This window comes from Aphelocoma coerulescens, chromosome 8 (genome assembly GCF_041296385.1).
Source record: "Aphelocoma coerulescens isolate FSJ_1873_10779 chromosome 8, UR_Acoe_1.0, whole genome shotgun sequence".
NCBI lineage: Eukaryota > Metazoa > Chordata > Aves > Passeriformes > Corvidae > Aphelocoma > Aphelocoma coerulescens.
The window spans coordinates 16,289,505-16,306,098 of record NC_091022.1 but is presented as its reverse complement, the minus strand read 5'-3'; the positions used below and the strand labels follow the sequence as shown (position 1 = coordinate 16,306,098).

General features: G+C 38.0%; 1 protein-coding gene across 7 annotated transcripts in view; it reads right to left on the bottom strand.

The window, feature by feature from the left end:
* EVI5 (ecotropic viral integration site 5) overlaps positions 1 to 16,594 on the bottom strand; it is a 77,299-nt gene that overhangs the window by 56,781 nt on the left and 3,924 nt on the right. For 5 of the 7 annotated variants that reach the window (XM_069022758.1, XM_069022762.1, XM_069022763.1 and 2 more), the window contains exons 2-3: positions 5,057 to 5,286; positions 910 to 1,099 (exon numbers count right to left, since the gene is read on the bottom strand). In XM_069022758.1, the coding sequence (XP_068878859.1) occupies positions 910 to 1,099; positions 5,057 to 5,286 (420 nt within the window). Of the gene's footprint in view, positions 1 to 909; positions 1,100 to 2,672; positions 2,776 to 5,056; positions 5,287 to 5,541; positions 5,560 to 16,594 lie in introns of those variants that run through there. The other 2 variants (XM_069022759.1, XM_069022765.1) reach the window with 2 other exon arrangements.

Below are 16,594 nucleotides of genomic sequence, written 5' to 3'. Positions count from 1 at the left end.
AATCTTGAGTTCATTTTCTTCCCTTGTTTCCTCTCTCAAGTCATGTTCTCTCTTCACAACTGCTTCATATAAAAGATACTTTACTTTAGCTCATTGTTCTGCCTTCCCACAACCTATTCATAGACACACATTTCAAACTGTTCAAAAGACCCTGACACATTTGTATTCTGCACATAAAACTACAGACTACAGCCAATAAAGAACCAAAGCAGAACAGACTTGCCTACTAACAAAAGAATCCCATGCTGCTGTACTTGCTGCCACTGAAACATGGATTATGTTCAAATGCGCCAAATGCTTTTTAGTTTGAGTGTAAAGTGTAATTAAACTCCACTTCTGTACATGACCACAACTAACCCAGACTGGACACACTGGTCAAAGTTCGTTCCAGTCCATCCAGAATTTAGAAACTATGTGTTCTTCTGCCTAAGGTCATCTCTGGGGTCAACATACTTAGCATGCACAAAAACTGAACTCATCAGAGCTTCCAAGTAGACGTCTATTATCAACTCTCCTATTAAGAATGCTTTAAAAAGAGAGCTGCTCAGTATATAGCAGCATAGCATATATATACATAATCATAGCATCAAGCTATCAGATGCCCTTAAGTTGATTTTCAGCAATTCCATTTTTGGAAACATGAAGCTAATCATCCCTGTACTCATGGAAATCTCTCATCAGAGGTAAACTGAAAGCTTTCGTATTCAAGAAATGCATCTGGCTTTCAGCAGGAGACATTTGCTGGGTGACAGCACATAGGAAGGTTACATAGGAAGCACTAAGGCTTAGGGGTGGAAAGATGCAACTGGAACATGTTTATTTAAAAAGAATAAGCCCAACACAAAGATAAAACAGTATCACTTATATCACATTACAAATATATCCAAAAAATCAGCTTCCAATTACTACCTTAACTTGCTTTTCTTTCTTTTTCCGTACATCTTCCCATTCATTCACAATCCTCCCCCACAGGATCCACGAGTCTTCTTCAAGATGGCTGAGATTGCTAGAAGCTGATGAACTAGATACAAGAGAAGATCCACTATTTCTTCTTGACCCATTTACTGATCTTAAGGATTTGCTATCTGTTTCCAAGAGTCTGCAAAGAAAGTACACAAAAACCAAATTCAAGTTCTTCTAATCAAAGGATCACACTATTAATTGTTTTCTTCACAAAGAATGCATGCAGAAGTTCAGTAAAACAGTTTTACCAGCATTCATTTGGACTAAATGTGAAAAGAACTGTTCGATGTTACTGCTTTCTCTTGAGATCTCAAGTAAATCTGAAGACAGAATAGTTCACACTGCAGCATTTTAAGAAACAGATAAAAATGTCACCCACAGCTGTCATGCATCAGACTGACAAAGAGAACCTAAGGAAGTTAAATATCGCCAGTGGTAACATCAAATGTCAAAGAATTTTTAAAAATACAGTCATTTACAAGACAAAAAATTAGCCTCCTAGAAGTCTACCTGATCACACTTTTTTAAAAATTGACAGTGTAAATAAAGACAGAACAACTAAAACCTTCAAAGCAATTTTAAAACAACTGACATTTGCTGACAACTGTTCACAAATCAACACGGTGTTTTATAAATGCACAGGAGAAATCACAGACCTACAGACCAAGGACCAGGCAACAGAAGTGATTAGTAGAGCTAATGAATGTGTAATTAAAGTGAGGAGTTCAAACATGAGAACCTCTGGGGTTATCCAGCAGCAAAGTATAAATAAAGATGTGTCAAGTGCTAGACAAGTTCCTGACAATACTTCCCTGTGAGCTGGTTGCTGCGGCCATCAAGTTGGCAAAAAGGCAATGCTTTGTTTATCCTCAACTAATATTGAGTCCCATAAGCAGAGGGGAATTTTTTAGACCATGTGTTAGGTAAGAGCAAGAATTCAGACTAACCTGAAAGTGTTTCGCTATACCAAGAGCTTCATTTGTGCTTTAACTTCTAAGAATTCCAACATCAGTACATCAGAGCCATGTGGTTGAATAATTTCTCAAAAATTAGCATGAAAGTTAATCCCTCAGCATTTCAGCAAGGTCAGGTTATGTTTCAGATATTTAATGAATTATAACCTGAGGCATATTGTATCAGAAATGGTACAGAAATCTCAGCATACTTACAATTTTTAAGATCTCTGCTACAATAAAGATATTTATACTAGCTTTCCCTGTTCCCAGCTTTCACCTACTGGTGTTTATGAAAGTAAGGGAAAAAGTAATTTAATTCATGAAGACAAGTAGTACAGTTTCTGCAGTAGCATTTTGTTTGGAAAAGAGTTAAATGGTAACAGCTTCAGGAAAAAAGAAAAAAAAGCAAAGCCTTTTCAAGACAAATTTTCATTTGTAATTTTATTTCAAAAAAATTTCAAATAAATTTCCATTTATTAATGGAATGCAGAAAATCTAGTTCTGAAGAAAACACTTTTAAATTCACTTCAAATGTTTAGAAACTTGGCTTATACTGATCCATAATGAAAATTTAGTTTGAAACTACTTCTCTCAATCCAAGACAATGCATAAACACCAAATTCAAAGTAATCACAGAGGAAAAACAAGCACAGAATAAACATTAAGATTATAAAAACAAGGTTCTAATGAGACACTTCCATTTTTCACAGCTTTCTGTAGAAGTTATACTAAGTTTCTGTAATTTGACCTTACCTGGATAAACTCATTGTCCTTAGATTTGAAAATGAGAAGTTCTTTTTACAGTAAGTCGCAAGTTCTGTGACGTTTGGTCACTGTTTTCTTTCATTTAAAACTTTATAAATGATTTACTAATGCCAAACAGTTCCACCAGGACTCTGGACTGAGCTTCCTCTTTATTCTGTAGGGACTTTCAGTATAATTAGATTACAGAATACTACAAGACATAGCTTGAAACAATTCTTCCCTTTTCTAACTGTTTACCTAATTCATATTCTCCTTCTCACATAAAACCCTACAAAAAACTCAAAACCTTTACAAACATCCACAGCAGCAGTTCTTCCAGCAAGCAGAAAGAATGGTTCCCTGTGAAGAGTACAATTCCTTGTCAACAAAGTGCCACTGTGCTAAACTACAGATGCAAACTGTTCTGAAACTACAGTGCAGCCGGTGTAGGAGCATTGAATTTCAGTATTAAAGGGCACTATCTCACCAGCACTTGATAGGGTAGCCTCTAACTAGAATTCACACACAAGACTAGTGTGGGACTAAGAATATGTCTGGCTAAAATTAAATAAAATCAGACAAGATTTGCTGGTATACTTAGTAAATGAAGAAAGCTGACTTGAGACAGAAAGGCCAAGCTCACATTCTTCTTTTAACAAGCCAGGCAGTCTGACTGTAGGCCTTAATGAGAAGACTCTAGATGCAAAGACATTACTCTCCAACACAGATAAGCAGTCCAAAGAACAGTTTGCTTTTCAAATAAAAGTTAGTCCCTTTGTCATTAACAGACTAGAAAGCCTCAGAATAAATGCAAACTAGCTTTCTTAAAAGCACTATTCAACTATTTTTTGCTTCTTTTGATAATTTTTCACTTGCACAGCAAAAATTACGTGTAGTTTGTCTTTGAAGAGAGACAATCTCAAACCACAAGGAAGAACATATGAGGTCATTCTGGAAGTGTCCTTCTATTGTCAAAATCTGGGCAGGTGTATCAAATTCCCTGCAAACTGTGCTGCTATTAGGCTGCAGAATGCAGACATGAGAGAAGACATGCCAGGTGACATACAGGCATTGGCCCCTCCTCCCCCCAGTAACTCTTTTCCTCCACTGGAAGCTACTACCCTCAGAAGTGACTCAGCAGAGAAAACAAACAAACCAACAAATATAAAACCCCACACCAAACAACCCCCCCAACCAAGAATAATAATAAAAAACCCAAGAAAAAACACACAAAAAATAACCAACAAAAAAACCACTATCAAAAGAAAACCACAAAAAAAAAAAAAAACAAAAAAAAAAAAACCCACCCTCCTCCCCACCAAACAAACCCAACCCAGCCAAAAATAGAGTACCTCAGTTGCCTCACTGCAAAGTCCAGCACACTCACAGAAGCTGGAACAGAAGCTAGTTTGAGCTAAATTACCAAACCCTGCACTTCACTACAGCACAGGGATAGCCACCTTCAGTAGGTAACAAAGCCCAGCAGCTACCTGCCAAATCTAAAAATCTGCTTGGAGCTCAAGTTGTTTACAGTCAACCTCTCAAAAACTACTGAAACATACTTGTCAAATATAACCAAATTTTGCAAAAGGACAGATGACTTAAGAGTCCTGCCTCAAAAGTGCAAATGAGTATGGGTTCTGGAAATCCAGCATTAAGAAATTATACAGTCCAATTTAATTTCTCAGTGATATTGTATTGATTTGCAATCACTGTGCACATCAAGAGCAACTGAGCCACCTGAAAGATGCATCTTGAATTTTACATGGTGCAGATAAATATGCACTCATAGAACAGCTATCAGGAAAACTGTTACTTACTATACAAAAAAAGGCAAGATGAACAGAAAAAACTGATTAGGAATTTACTTTTAATTAATTTAAGGCATGCATCTGGCACCACTAGTGTAACAGCAAGGAGGTGGCTGAGCACAGTTTTATCTCTTTACATAGCAGGTTATGTAGCTGAAACAAGAACTGGATAAAAGTGGAAAAAATAGAATTGAGAAATATTTGAGATTTTAAGAAATTAATAGGAATTACAATTTTTCTCTTAGAAGGTAAGAAGGTTATACACAAGTCTCATCCCTGAGATATTCTATTTTAAATTGGATACTAAAAATACTGGTCAGTGTAATTTCTTACTATTAGAGGCAGCTATAAACATTCCTGTAAAACAAAGAGAGAAAAACCACTTTTTAGAGTTCCACAAAACTATAATTTGTAAAAACACAGCACAAGAATACAAATTCTTAAACCTTTGGGCTTTCAAACTGAAGTGTTATACCATGAAGTTTTAACTAATTCCCCTTTAACAGCCTCTATGCTACAATTGAAATAAACCAATTTTAGTCTCATTACCGTACTTTGAAGAGCAAAAAGTTTTCCATTCACCTGTTCTGTTCCTCAAGTTTAGCAAGTAATTCTAAGTCGTCTGGGCTCAGCTGTGTTGGTGAGGATGGTGACAGGGCGGGTGTAGACAGAGTGGTGGAGGGGGATGTGGTGTGTAGGGAGGCAGATGGACTCGCCACCTGGCTGGCCATTTGACTGACGGTGTGCGATACCGTGTTCTTCACCCATGAGAGAGTGGAGCTCAGCTTGCCTGCAACCTTGTCTGTCGCCACCTGTATCGACAAAGAGAAGAGGATGCAAAACCTGTCCTTTTTTTAACTCCTTTTTTTCCAGCAAACCTGCTGCATCAAACAAAGGAAAAAATATACAATATGCACAAAGCAACACAGATTATTTATTTCTCCAGGACCCCAAGGCTGTCAGAAGTAACACAAGCATCAACAGCAATACAGTATTATAGAAGTAACATGCAAGTATGTTGCTAATCCACAAAGACAAACCCCGAGAAACTCCTGATGTATACTCACAGAGCTCATCTCTGCAGTACAGAAATACCACAGGATCCAGGATCAGCTCCGACTTCCCATTATAAAAATAAATAGAAATAAAAGCTTATTTTAAAACATCTTGATAAACTAAAATAATGGCACAGAAACTGTAGAAATACAGAAATAGAAACAGTCAACTACTTTACCAATAGATGCTGAAGCAGAGTATGAGTGTAACCCCCCAGGTCACCCACTGCTCACCTTCACTAATCCCTACAGTGGCAGCACAGAGGAGCAGGGGCACAGCACTTCTAATTTATACCAGAGCAAATTATCCTCTAGCACTGCCAGGGTGCAGAAAACAGTCACAAAGAATCTATGCTCATGCATCTACAACAGCCAAAAGTCTCACAGTAAGGCATCACACTGCTGCCTCTTTTCTTTCCTCACTTTCTCTTCAGGTCACTCCTACACCAGGCATCTTTGATCCCCAGTCCCACTGCCAGTGCCTGAACAGACCCAGGGTTTTGAGAAAAAGCAAGAGGTGCTACTCGAGTAGTCAGGGGAGGAGCGGGGTCAGGAAAGCAAAGGTTAACTGGTGCTGGTCATTATCTGCTGCTACTTGAGCAGTGGAAAGAGCAGCAGCTGTTGGGGGCATCTTCCAGTGAACCTCACACTAGAGCTTCCCTTCAGCATCTAAAAATGTAAGAGGCTTTCACCTACAGTAACTCAGAGTTTAATTCTTCCCCAGCCCAACTCAGAGGAAATTCAGATGCCCCTCAGAGGAAGGGCTAGTTGCCTAGCAAATGTTAAAACTTGGCAACACCAAGGCTGAAGAGGAACTTCTGAAGTGGTGTTGCTGGTAAATATTTATTTTTAACTTTGCTGATTTCCTCAAAACACTGAATTACTCAATGCCACAAACAATTCTGCAGTACAGCCTATAAATAATTACTAAGGTACTACAGATACTGAGCTACAGGAAAAAAAAATCCCTTCCCAAGATCCTCCAATAGAATATAATTAAAGCAAAATTTCTACTGAAATAAACTCCATCTCATCACACTGTGCATTTATCTGAAACACAATATATAGACTGACTGGTTGCTGAAACAGAAGCTTTTATTTGGATACAATGCTACAAAGAACTTTTTTGTCAATCAAGTCCAGCAGTATTTTATTTTCACTTCATTTCAAAAAGAAGACACACTGAATGCCTTCAGAAAACAAGAGGAACACCACAGGCCAAACCCATATAAGTGGTACTCAACCTTCCCACTTACTCTCCAGCAACAACATGACACCTAAGAGCTCTCCTAGAAGCCTGGAAGAAGTTTCCTATTTCCAGATGTTTAGCATTCATTCTGAAAATGGTATCAAATTTTGCTAGAAGTCTTCAGAGGCAGGGATGCAAACCACAGGTGGGAATAGTAAGATACCAACATAAGCATCAGAAAGGTTCCAGATGGCTCTTGTCACTGTTGGACAGCAAAACACAAGTGTATCAAAAGAAGAAAAAAAAAAAAGAAAAAGAAAAAACCCTCAACAACCCCAACCACAAAGATCCCAACACATCTTTTAAATACAGTCTTGGAAAAAAATTGCTTCCAACACTAGCATTTGACGCCATCTTTTATAAAAGAAAGGAATGAAAATTACTAGAGGTTTCAAAATTCTAAGTTTAATACATGCATTAATATTTCACTCAGTCTATATCCTTTATTCACTATTGCTGTGAAAGGATAAATTACTGCTGTTTCACTTTGAATAAAATTACATTATAATGAAGGTAATTCATACATCTCACTTAAGACTGATTATTTTCTCAAAGGCTTTAAACTGCTTAAAATATCACAAGTAATGCAAGTATTCAAAAAGTAAATGCTGGCAGAAACAGGGCCAATCTTAACACAGTAAAAATGACTGTCATACACAGCAGGCTTTAAGAGTTACCCACTCTAAGAATCTTAGGTATAAAGATTAGAAAAGCAGTGATTTTGAGTAATACCCTATGTGGTGCAAACAGGAAGAGAAAACACACATTCAATTTTTATCTCTTCACAAAGAAAGATAACTGGGAAGACTTAAGGCAAAAAACAAAATTCAAGGTCAATCTGGCTTATAAATGATGAGGCTTACACTGTACAGTAAGAGTTGAAGGGGAGGTGGTGTAGGGACAGAAATCAAGAATCTTGCTAACATTCATTCCCCGATATATCAGTGGGCATTAAAAAAAAATAACTAAAAGGTTTGTAGAAGCCAATTGTGTGAAGAATATCAAACAGTATGGCCAAGAAAACCATGCAAGACAGCAAGTGAAGTCAGTCAAAACAATGTGCCTAACAATAGTGTTTCTCAGGGCAGCTCAGACTTCCATTAGAATGTATCAGAGAATTAGTACCCCAAAACTATTCCTAGCCAGCTATCTGAAAACATCAACACAGAGAGCCAGCAAAGTGCACAGCTGCCAAAAGCAAATGTTTGAAGATCAAAAGGCTGAAGTTTGCATCAAAAGTGAAGTTTGCATCAAAAACACATGAAGAATTTGTTTAGGGAAAAATAGCTATGGCAGTCACCTAGAGCCAAGCTAAATTAAGAAAAACACAATTCTGATCTAATAGCTTACTAGTCATGCCTACATCCTTTTTGCCAGGCTTTTCCTGGTTTCCTAAATATCTAAAGCCAGCTCTCTTAAATTCAGCATCAGTGAAGACTCCTGAGCCTAGACATGAAGGTATTTAGCTATGTGTTCATCATCCATTTCCCTAAATAGGATACAGTAACAGGATTTTTCATATTTCATCATTTCACCTACATTAATTTCAAAATTTATAACAGTGGCAGAAGATTTCACAGAGTTAATCTCTGAAAAGTGATTTAAGACCTTCCAGAAATCAGGTCACTGAAATTTGAAAATGAGAAAACCTTGGGCTGTATCCCAAGAAACCTGATCTGAACAAATGCGTACCTCATTAATAAAGATGATTCTATATTTTTATACTTATGACTCTAGTAAACTGCCTCCAGAACCCAATGTGTATCAGAACACTAACTGTAAAATAAGTCATATGCACAGTTTTTAGCGTTTCTTTCCTTTGTGTGGGTTTACTCTAATCTGAGAACAAATCAGAATTTTTATGAGAAGGGGAAATAAAATACTCTGATTCAGGATTATAATGTCCAGGAAGTCAATTATAAAATACCAGGATTTTTGAAAGTGAGTATATATTGTCATTAGTAATTTTAGGGGTTTGGTTTTGCTTGTTTCATTTTAGTATGTGTTTTCTTTTGGTTCCCTTTAAATACTAACATGCAAATAGAACTTAGTCTAAATTGTAATAGAAAATCACTGACAATAAAGCAAGTTATTTTTATGGTAGTTTATTAGTAATGTTGATTCTCTTCAGGAAAGTATGGCATTAGCAGTTACATTTGTTGAGCTGATTCTAGTGATGTGGAGATCCAGTTACTTGAATTATTTTACCAAATTTAAGCTGCAAATCTATGGTTTGGTGTAATTATTTTTCCTCCTGTGAAAAGCAGTTCACCGGCAATCCTGTAGACACTCTGAGTACTCCTATACTTGCCTTCCCAACTCTTTACCCTCCTCTTAATAAAGACAGGAAATCCCTGCTACATGTCAGTAGCTTTCCAGTTCCATGTACACCATTCCATCCAACAGGGAACATCCAACTTGGCTATCACTAAACCACTGACCACTGCTGCCTCCCACCTTTCTGCTGACAACCCCTGCAACAAGAAATCTGTCACAAGACAATATGTACACAGTACACAAGTGAATCCTACTGACTCTCAGGAGATCTGTACCTCTCCTCTGACAGCACAAAGGAAAGAACTACAGGTTTTACTCTAGCCCTGTCAGAGCAACTGGGGCTCCCCCAGTTACAAATCACAGTGACAGCAAGAATACATTTAGTATGAATGACAGCCGATAGTTTCACTGGGCATCACCACCTCCAGCAAACTCAGGAAAATCTGTATGAGCATTTGTTTAACCTCCCCTCTTTAGCGATGTGATTTTGTTTAACACGGCATTCTGGAAATACTCAAGAGAACAAATCTCATTAAACCTTTAATCTTTGGGGTTTTTTGGACAGTGTCCTCAAGGCTTTCCTAAACAAACGTTTCTTTAAAAAGCTGGTTATTACTTTAACGGTGATACATCTGCAGGCAGCAGCAGTGTCTGCCTTTTGCCTTCAAGAACGATGCTTCGCTCTCCAGTTACAAAGCGTCCTTCCCTTTGCTACTCTTCATTGCTGTGGAAGAGATTGTAGTCACGTGCTCAGCTTTATGCAGCAGTAACAAGGACAGCCAGATACACCACAGTTCCCGTCCTATGATCTTAGCTAGGTCACAGCGATCAGTCTAACTACACGTGAGTCAGGACTTTGGTCTTTGCCGTCACCCTCGCTCCTCTGCCGCTCCGCCCTTACTGATGGAGCCCTCCCGCTCCCAAAGCTGCTCCAGCCCCGCGCCTTCCCGGCCAACCGCGCACCGCGGCCGGCAGCTGCACACAGAGCAGACTGCTCCCGAGTCCCAACACCTCCCAGATCCAGGCGAGCTCTCCACTCCCCTTCAGCTAACCAGCCCCGGCTGGAAGTCCCCAGTTAACAGGATTCTTTGCTCAACTCATCTCAGCCACTTGTTCAACTCTGCAAAGAGAATTAGTGTTTCCTTGTTATTCCCAGCATTTTTCAGATGCTAAAATCCAAGTTACCTTTAAAGAGTACAAAAGGTAACCTACATGGGCTGGGATGTATGGCAAACTATCAAGAGTACTATCAGGATACTCAAGCCATTACTAATTATTATTAATGGGTGATCAAAAATAGAATCAATGGAGTTTAAAAATGTGCTTTTTCTCCAGAGGGGAATCACTCAAGAACCTGCCAATTTATCCAAGATTTTGAACACAAATGCCACTTCCAACCCACTCCTGGGACACCAACTCCTTCCACTGAAGATGGCTAGGTCTGGAGACAAGCAGGCAGGGGCACATCTTCCTTACCCTGCACAGGAAGACACATGGAACTAAGCAGGCATCTCCCAGCTCCAAAGCAGGCACACTCGTTCAGGTTCCCAGTCCCATTAACGCTGCTCCTGGCTTGCAAACGAACCCAGAGCACAGGAACACTTCACAGGCATCTGCCTGCCTAAGGTCATGCAGATACCTCCTAAAGAGATGTCTGAATTTTGAGTTTGAACATATTGATCTTTAAAAAGATGGGGGGACACAAGATTTAATTACCAAAGATTTGGTACTCTTAAGCAGTTTCCATTGGGAAAATAGAACTACCAGCAATTCTCAGCCACCTGATGAGTCAATCAGGCAAGACCCAGACCTGTCTGCTACATCCTCCAAGACATTGCAAAGCTAATGTATGCTTATATTGATACTAAACACGATGCATGATATGCAGCATATATATGCCAACTAAAATACATAAAATCCAGTATCGCAACTTTATGTTTAGCATTTTTATTTAGCTGATGATCACAGGGCTTTATGACCAAGAGGAACTACAATACCATGTTTAGTTTTCCAAGTTACTCAAAGGAATACTGCAATGAGGCTGCATATAACATATTTGAAGTAAGGCCAGCTAAAGGTAGACTACAACATTCCACATTACACCCAAGTGTATAAACCTCTTTCCCTGAGAATACCCAGACAATGTGCAGCACCTAACAGAAGGCCTAAATCTGTAAGCACCCTGTGTATTTGCATTTGCCAAACAATATCTAGTTTTTTCTAAAAAAAAATTATTTAGATTTCTTTTAAAAAGGTATTCAACTGTACACGTTGAATTAGCTTACTACTTTTTTCCTGTATTTCCCTGAGGAACATTTGTATCAAAGGATTACAGATATCTTTATTACTCAAAAGATTACAGATATCTTGAAATACTGTCTCAACTACTCTTACCATATGACAAAGTAAAAATAACTGCAAGCCTTACACAAACACTACTGTATGTATAATTTGCTTTCAACAATTTCTTCTCTTCACGAAGAGAGAAAGAAATAGGAACTTCCAGAATACAGGAAATAATCTCCATACTACTCTACATATAAAAAGAAGTCTCACATAATTGGGTCTGAAATTGTTTATGTGGTTTTCAAGCCAGTTTTATCACATTCCATAGACCCAGTCTCATTCTTGCTTCAAAGTTAATAGCATTCTAGTGCCTGTGGAATAAATTAAACCAACTCAGTCAATGACACATGCAGGAGATGTAGCTGGTGAACCAGCCTGCTATCATGCTCCCTCACAAGATAAAATCCTTATTTAGGGCTCAAACATGGCTTCACTGTAAACTTCATTTGGGTCTTTTACACTACAAATTCATATAACTGACTCCTGTCAAAGCATGAGTGAGAAGTCCTGACTTGTCCTCATATTCCTATTTTCTTGTAATATCACCTAACAGTAGTCAAGAGTATCATGGCTAGCATTCCCTAGCTTGCATTTCACTTCGTACACACTAGTTCTCCAAGCCTTTCTGAAACAAAAAAATAAAGCAGTCTAACATTTTAGATTGTATAAAATTTGGGCTATCAGAAAGCTTTGCATAGCATCATTTTTTAAAAGTCATAATTTGACTAACATGTCATGGGGTTTTGATAGTCCCAAAGAAACCTGAAGTGGCAGTTCACATGTACAACTAATATATGAGGTGTTTTAAAGAGGAACTTCATTAGAAATGTTGTAGCAACCCACTAAAGGTTGAAACCATTGCTCAAAGTCATATGATAACATTTCCATCACTGCCCAAGTTGCACTAACTATTTCCAAGAACAGTTTCAGGTTTTTAATTACCTCTGCAGTCTAGCATGGTTTACAGTCTGTCAGGCATTGTCCCAGTGTGCTGAGAAAACAAACCACAGTGCTTTTCCTGACACTATCTTCTGTCCATCTAAAGATGGTCCTTTATCAGAAAAAGTTTCACATCTGACACAGGAATGTAACAATCTTCAAGAAACGGAGGCCTTCTTTCAAGGGAAAAGAATTAGATACAGTGCTTTTGTACAAAAGATGGCTGAGAGCTCCTCAGAGCTGCAAGAAAAAATACTGATGGACTACAGTACAAACCTTTAACAGAGAACTTCCTTTGTTCTCTTAGACTTCAGTCTGGAAAATTTCTTTGTATTTGAGGTTCAGTATGCCAAAGACACACACACATACTTGAACGACCAACCCCTTGGCTAACAAAACAGAGGGAACAATCAGATTAATCAGCTAAAATAAAATCAACCATGTCAGGGTTTTTTATGCAATAGATTGGAAGATTTAGGGGTTTTGTTTTTTCAGTAAAACGCAACTCAATTATTTAACTGGAGTTCAAGTATCATCAGGCACTTACAAAACAGTAACACACTCTGAAGGACACGTGTTTATAATTATAGCTCCTTTCTACAGATTTTACTTTCCTACTCATTCCCCAAAGCCTAGCTTCCTCCTGGAATGGAGACAGGTTTAGCATCAACACTACATTACAACAAAAATAAACAAAAGTACACAAATGCAGTTAAATTTACTAAAAGCTTTAGGTCTGTATTTTGGAAACGAGGAACAACTGAGTCCTATTTTTAAACATTTACTGACCCTTAATCAAAATAAATGTTTTCAACACAACTCTTCATTTAGAAAGGATAGAAATTTAACCGCTTGTAAATTTTGTAAGTTTAAAAGGATTTAGTATCTGACACATGAAAACATACCAGTCCCTGCAACTTTGTTTACGTACTAGCAGCTCAATAATTTTCTAGGTCTAATTCTCCTTTTTTTACAGACACCAGATAAACTTCTGGCACAAGGTGCAGGTTAGAACCAAAATGCTCATCTCTCATTTACCAAGCTGTGCACAGTTCCCTTTCCAAAGGGATGTATGAAATGAGACTTAGTGGAGAAACTAAAGGACACAAAGCATGTCCCTTATGCAATATGGTAACACTTAAAACTTTACTAATTACTTTCTAGAATTTAAAAAAAAAAAAAACATGACAGAGGTTGGTGAGACCCTCACCTTCAGGATATTCCTCTCCTTTAAATGATCATCTGAAAGGCCCACTTTCTGTCAGTTACACTCAAGAGTGAAACAGTTTCTAAATGACTGACTGGTAACCGCTCTTCTTGTGAACTTCAACTCATTGCAACCTGCAGCTGCTGACACACAAGAAATGGAAGGTAAACGTTTCAGCAGCGAGAAGCATAAATAATTTGTAATTTCCACATTGGACAGGTGTCCAAGCTATCCAGTAAACAGAGCAGATATAAACACAGCTGCAAACATCAACAGTCAATTTTTTAACACAATCCATGCCAACATCTGTGGTCCTGCAGTAATATTTCATTTTGCCCACTAATTTACTTAACCACAGCCATGACTTGCCTTCACAAGCACTTACAGCATAAAAGCAGCATATTATGGGGATGTGGAAGGGTCTCCCTCATGCTATTCAAGTCTGTAACAGGGCTCCTGCAGCCTTCTCTGAGCACAGCACAGAGAAATCTAATTTTCCTTAGATATTTAATAAAGAAAAGGGAAATGGCTCTTCAGAGAAATGATGTATCTGCTCATCATCAAATGAAGTCAGTTATGTTCTGATTAGTTGGCCACTGACTTCTACACTTTTATTTGGAAATAAGGACCTGTTTACTTCTTTCAAAACAGCCTTCTAGGGGAAGAACACGAAGGAGATCAATGAAACACAGATGATTTTTAGTGCAGCCTGACACCAAAAAGTTCATGTAAAAATCCCAAGCCCATTTTAACATAATGTGTCTGATTATGGAATTTAAACCTGATTTTGTAATTTTGTCTTTAGAAAGACCAATCACAATTCTTTCTCCAAAGGGCTGAGAAATACCCACTAAGACTTCAGCCAAACCCATAAAGTTCCACCACTAATGCATTCTAATGGAGGAAAAAAATTACTTTGCTCAATGAATATTTATATTTATGTTATTTATATTTAGCTCTGCTGTTTCAGATAGCATAGAAGCTGGAATTTCTTTTTACTGTGCCTGGAAGTAGTTCACTGTTTGAACTACATATAATCAAGAAGAATGCACGAAAAATAAGACCTAAAACTAACTTCTACATGATAGTTATGTGGACAGTACATGTTTAAAATGTTAGGTTTTGGCTAACTATTAATTTTTTACACCCATTTTAAGTGATATTTGATAGTTTTAGCCTTATATAACAAAAATAACAGTAAGCACCTCTAACATCTTCTTAGCTACAAGTGCAGGGTCAATTTATGGCAACAACAATCCACTACTGAAAGACTGACCCCATCTGACCCAGCCTGCTGAAAACATAAACCCCCCCCCATAGTTAATGCAGTATAAGATACTGATAAGTCAGAATTCTAAGAACATGTTATGATGTCATCAAACAGGTATTTAATGCTATGCTAAGATTTAGTCACGACAATAGGCCATAAGAAAACTCAGGAGTTTGCTAAGTTCAGCAGCTTACCATACAGCAGAACATACGAAAAACAGCCTACGACCAAAATGCTAGGTTTGGATTTTTCTTTCTTTTTTTTTTTTGTTTTTCCCCCAAAGGATTGAACTGTAGAAGCAAAAGCAATACTAGTCAGACAAGATGATAAAGTAACATAACCCATCAGAGACAGGAAAAGTTTCTTCAGACAAAAGAACAAAAAGATACTTGGTGATGGCTTTTGGCTGCTTTCCAAGTTGGAAATTAGGACAAAATAAGTGTCCACAGTCATTCCATCATACCACCTTACTTTTTGTCCAGAATAAAAACCCATCCTAGTATTGTACTTCAACCCCAAATATACAACTGCCTGGCTGGGACTGGGAAGGATCAGTTCTACAGACAAACAGCAAACAAAGTTGACAGTCACGCAGCCTGAAATAACAGGAGGACCACAGCATCATCCCTGTCATCATGACTGAAAGGAGATCCATTGCCTGAACCCTAGAGCAGGCTCAACACTTCCTAGGCTGTCCCCAAAACACCACTTGATGGCTAAACTGAATAATTTCCAGAGTTCACAGGAGTTAGGTGACATTAAGAGTAATTACAGAAAAGTGACAATTCACTAAAATCTCTTCTGCTGCCCCCTCTGAGCAGGTGGTTTCTGTGCACACACATACAACAAAAACTCATCACGACCATGTGTAAAATGAGCAAGGCCAGAGCAGAGCCCAGGCACCATCCATCAACACTTGCTGGAGAAGGAAAGGGTGCACTGTAAGGCACAGATGCTTGAGCAGAGATCACTACAACGGAAGCAAGGCAGTATTCCCAACTTAAAGGAATCCAAACACTGGCAACAGATGATGTCGATTGTTACAAATACAGAAGGCACAAGGCTTGAATCCAGCATGCTCTCTACAAACTTCAGTGACATATTCAAGAACTTCAGAGAACACATCTAACAACTCAAAATTACATATTCCTATAATATTTACTATTTCCCTTTTTAAAAAACTATTGCTGTTTTAATTGGGTCTAGAAAAAATATTAATTAAGAGACTATAATCAAGGCAAGTATAGGCTAGTCTAGAAAGCAACATTCATAAATGCAGGGTTAGTTTTTTTTATTGTTTCTTGGACACACCAGAAAAGACTTTTTCTTTTAAACTATGCATTTGACACTCAAAATTATACGCAAAATATTAAATTCTATTATGTCTGTTTCTTAAGCATTAGAATTTGTTTTTTCTATGAGTTAAGGAAACTTAGGAGTAAGAAAGGGTAAACATAATCTTAAGTATGCATACCCCCAACTCAGGTGTTTTCCCCCTTCTAGACTGTGATATTAGAACCTTGAAATAGCAAAGTAAGCATTTTTGTTTTCCAAAATTCACTGACAAAGGACTTGTCTTTCCATTTTTAAAACTTCTCTGTTTACTAGCAGTCTTACACAGAGAATAAACTGACAGTAACTGTTTAGGAATGTCACTTTCTTCATTCCTTCTTCTGCCATAATCTGGAAGGGCTTTTCTCCTCTCTTCCTTTCAACTACTCCAACCACCTCCTACTTACTTGTTCAACAGCAATTAAATAAGTCCACAGGAGACAAA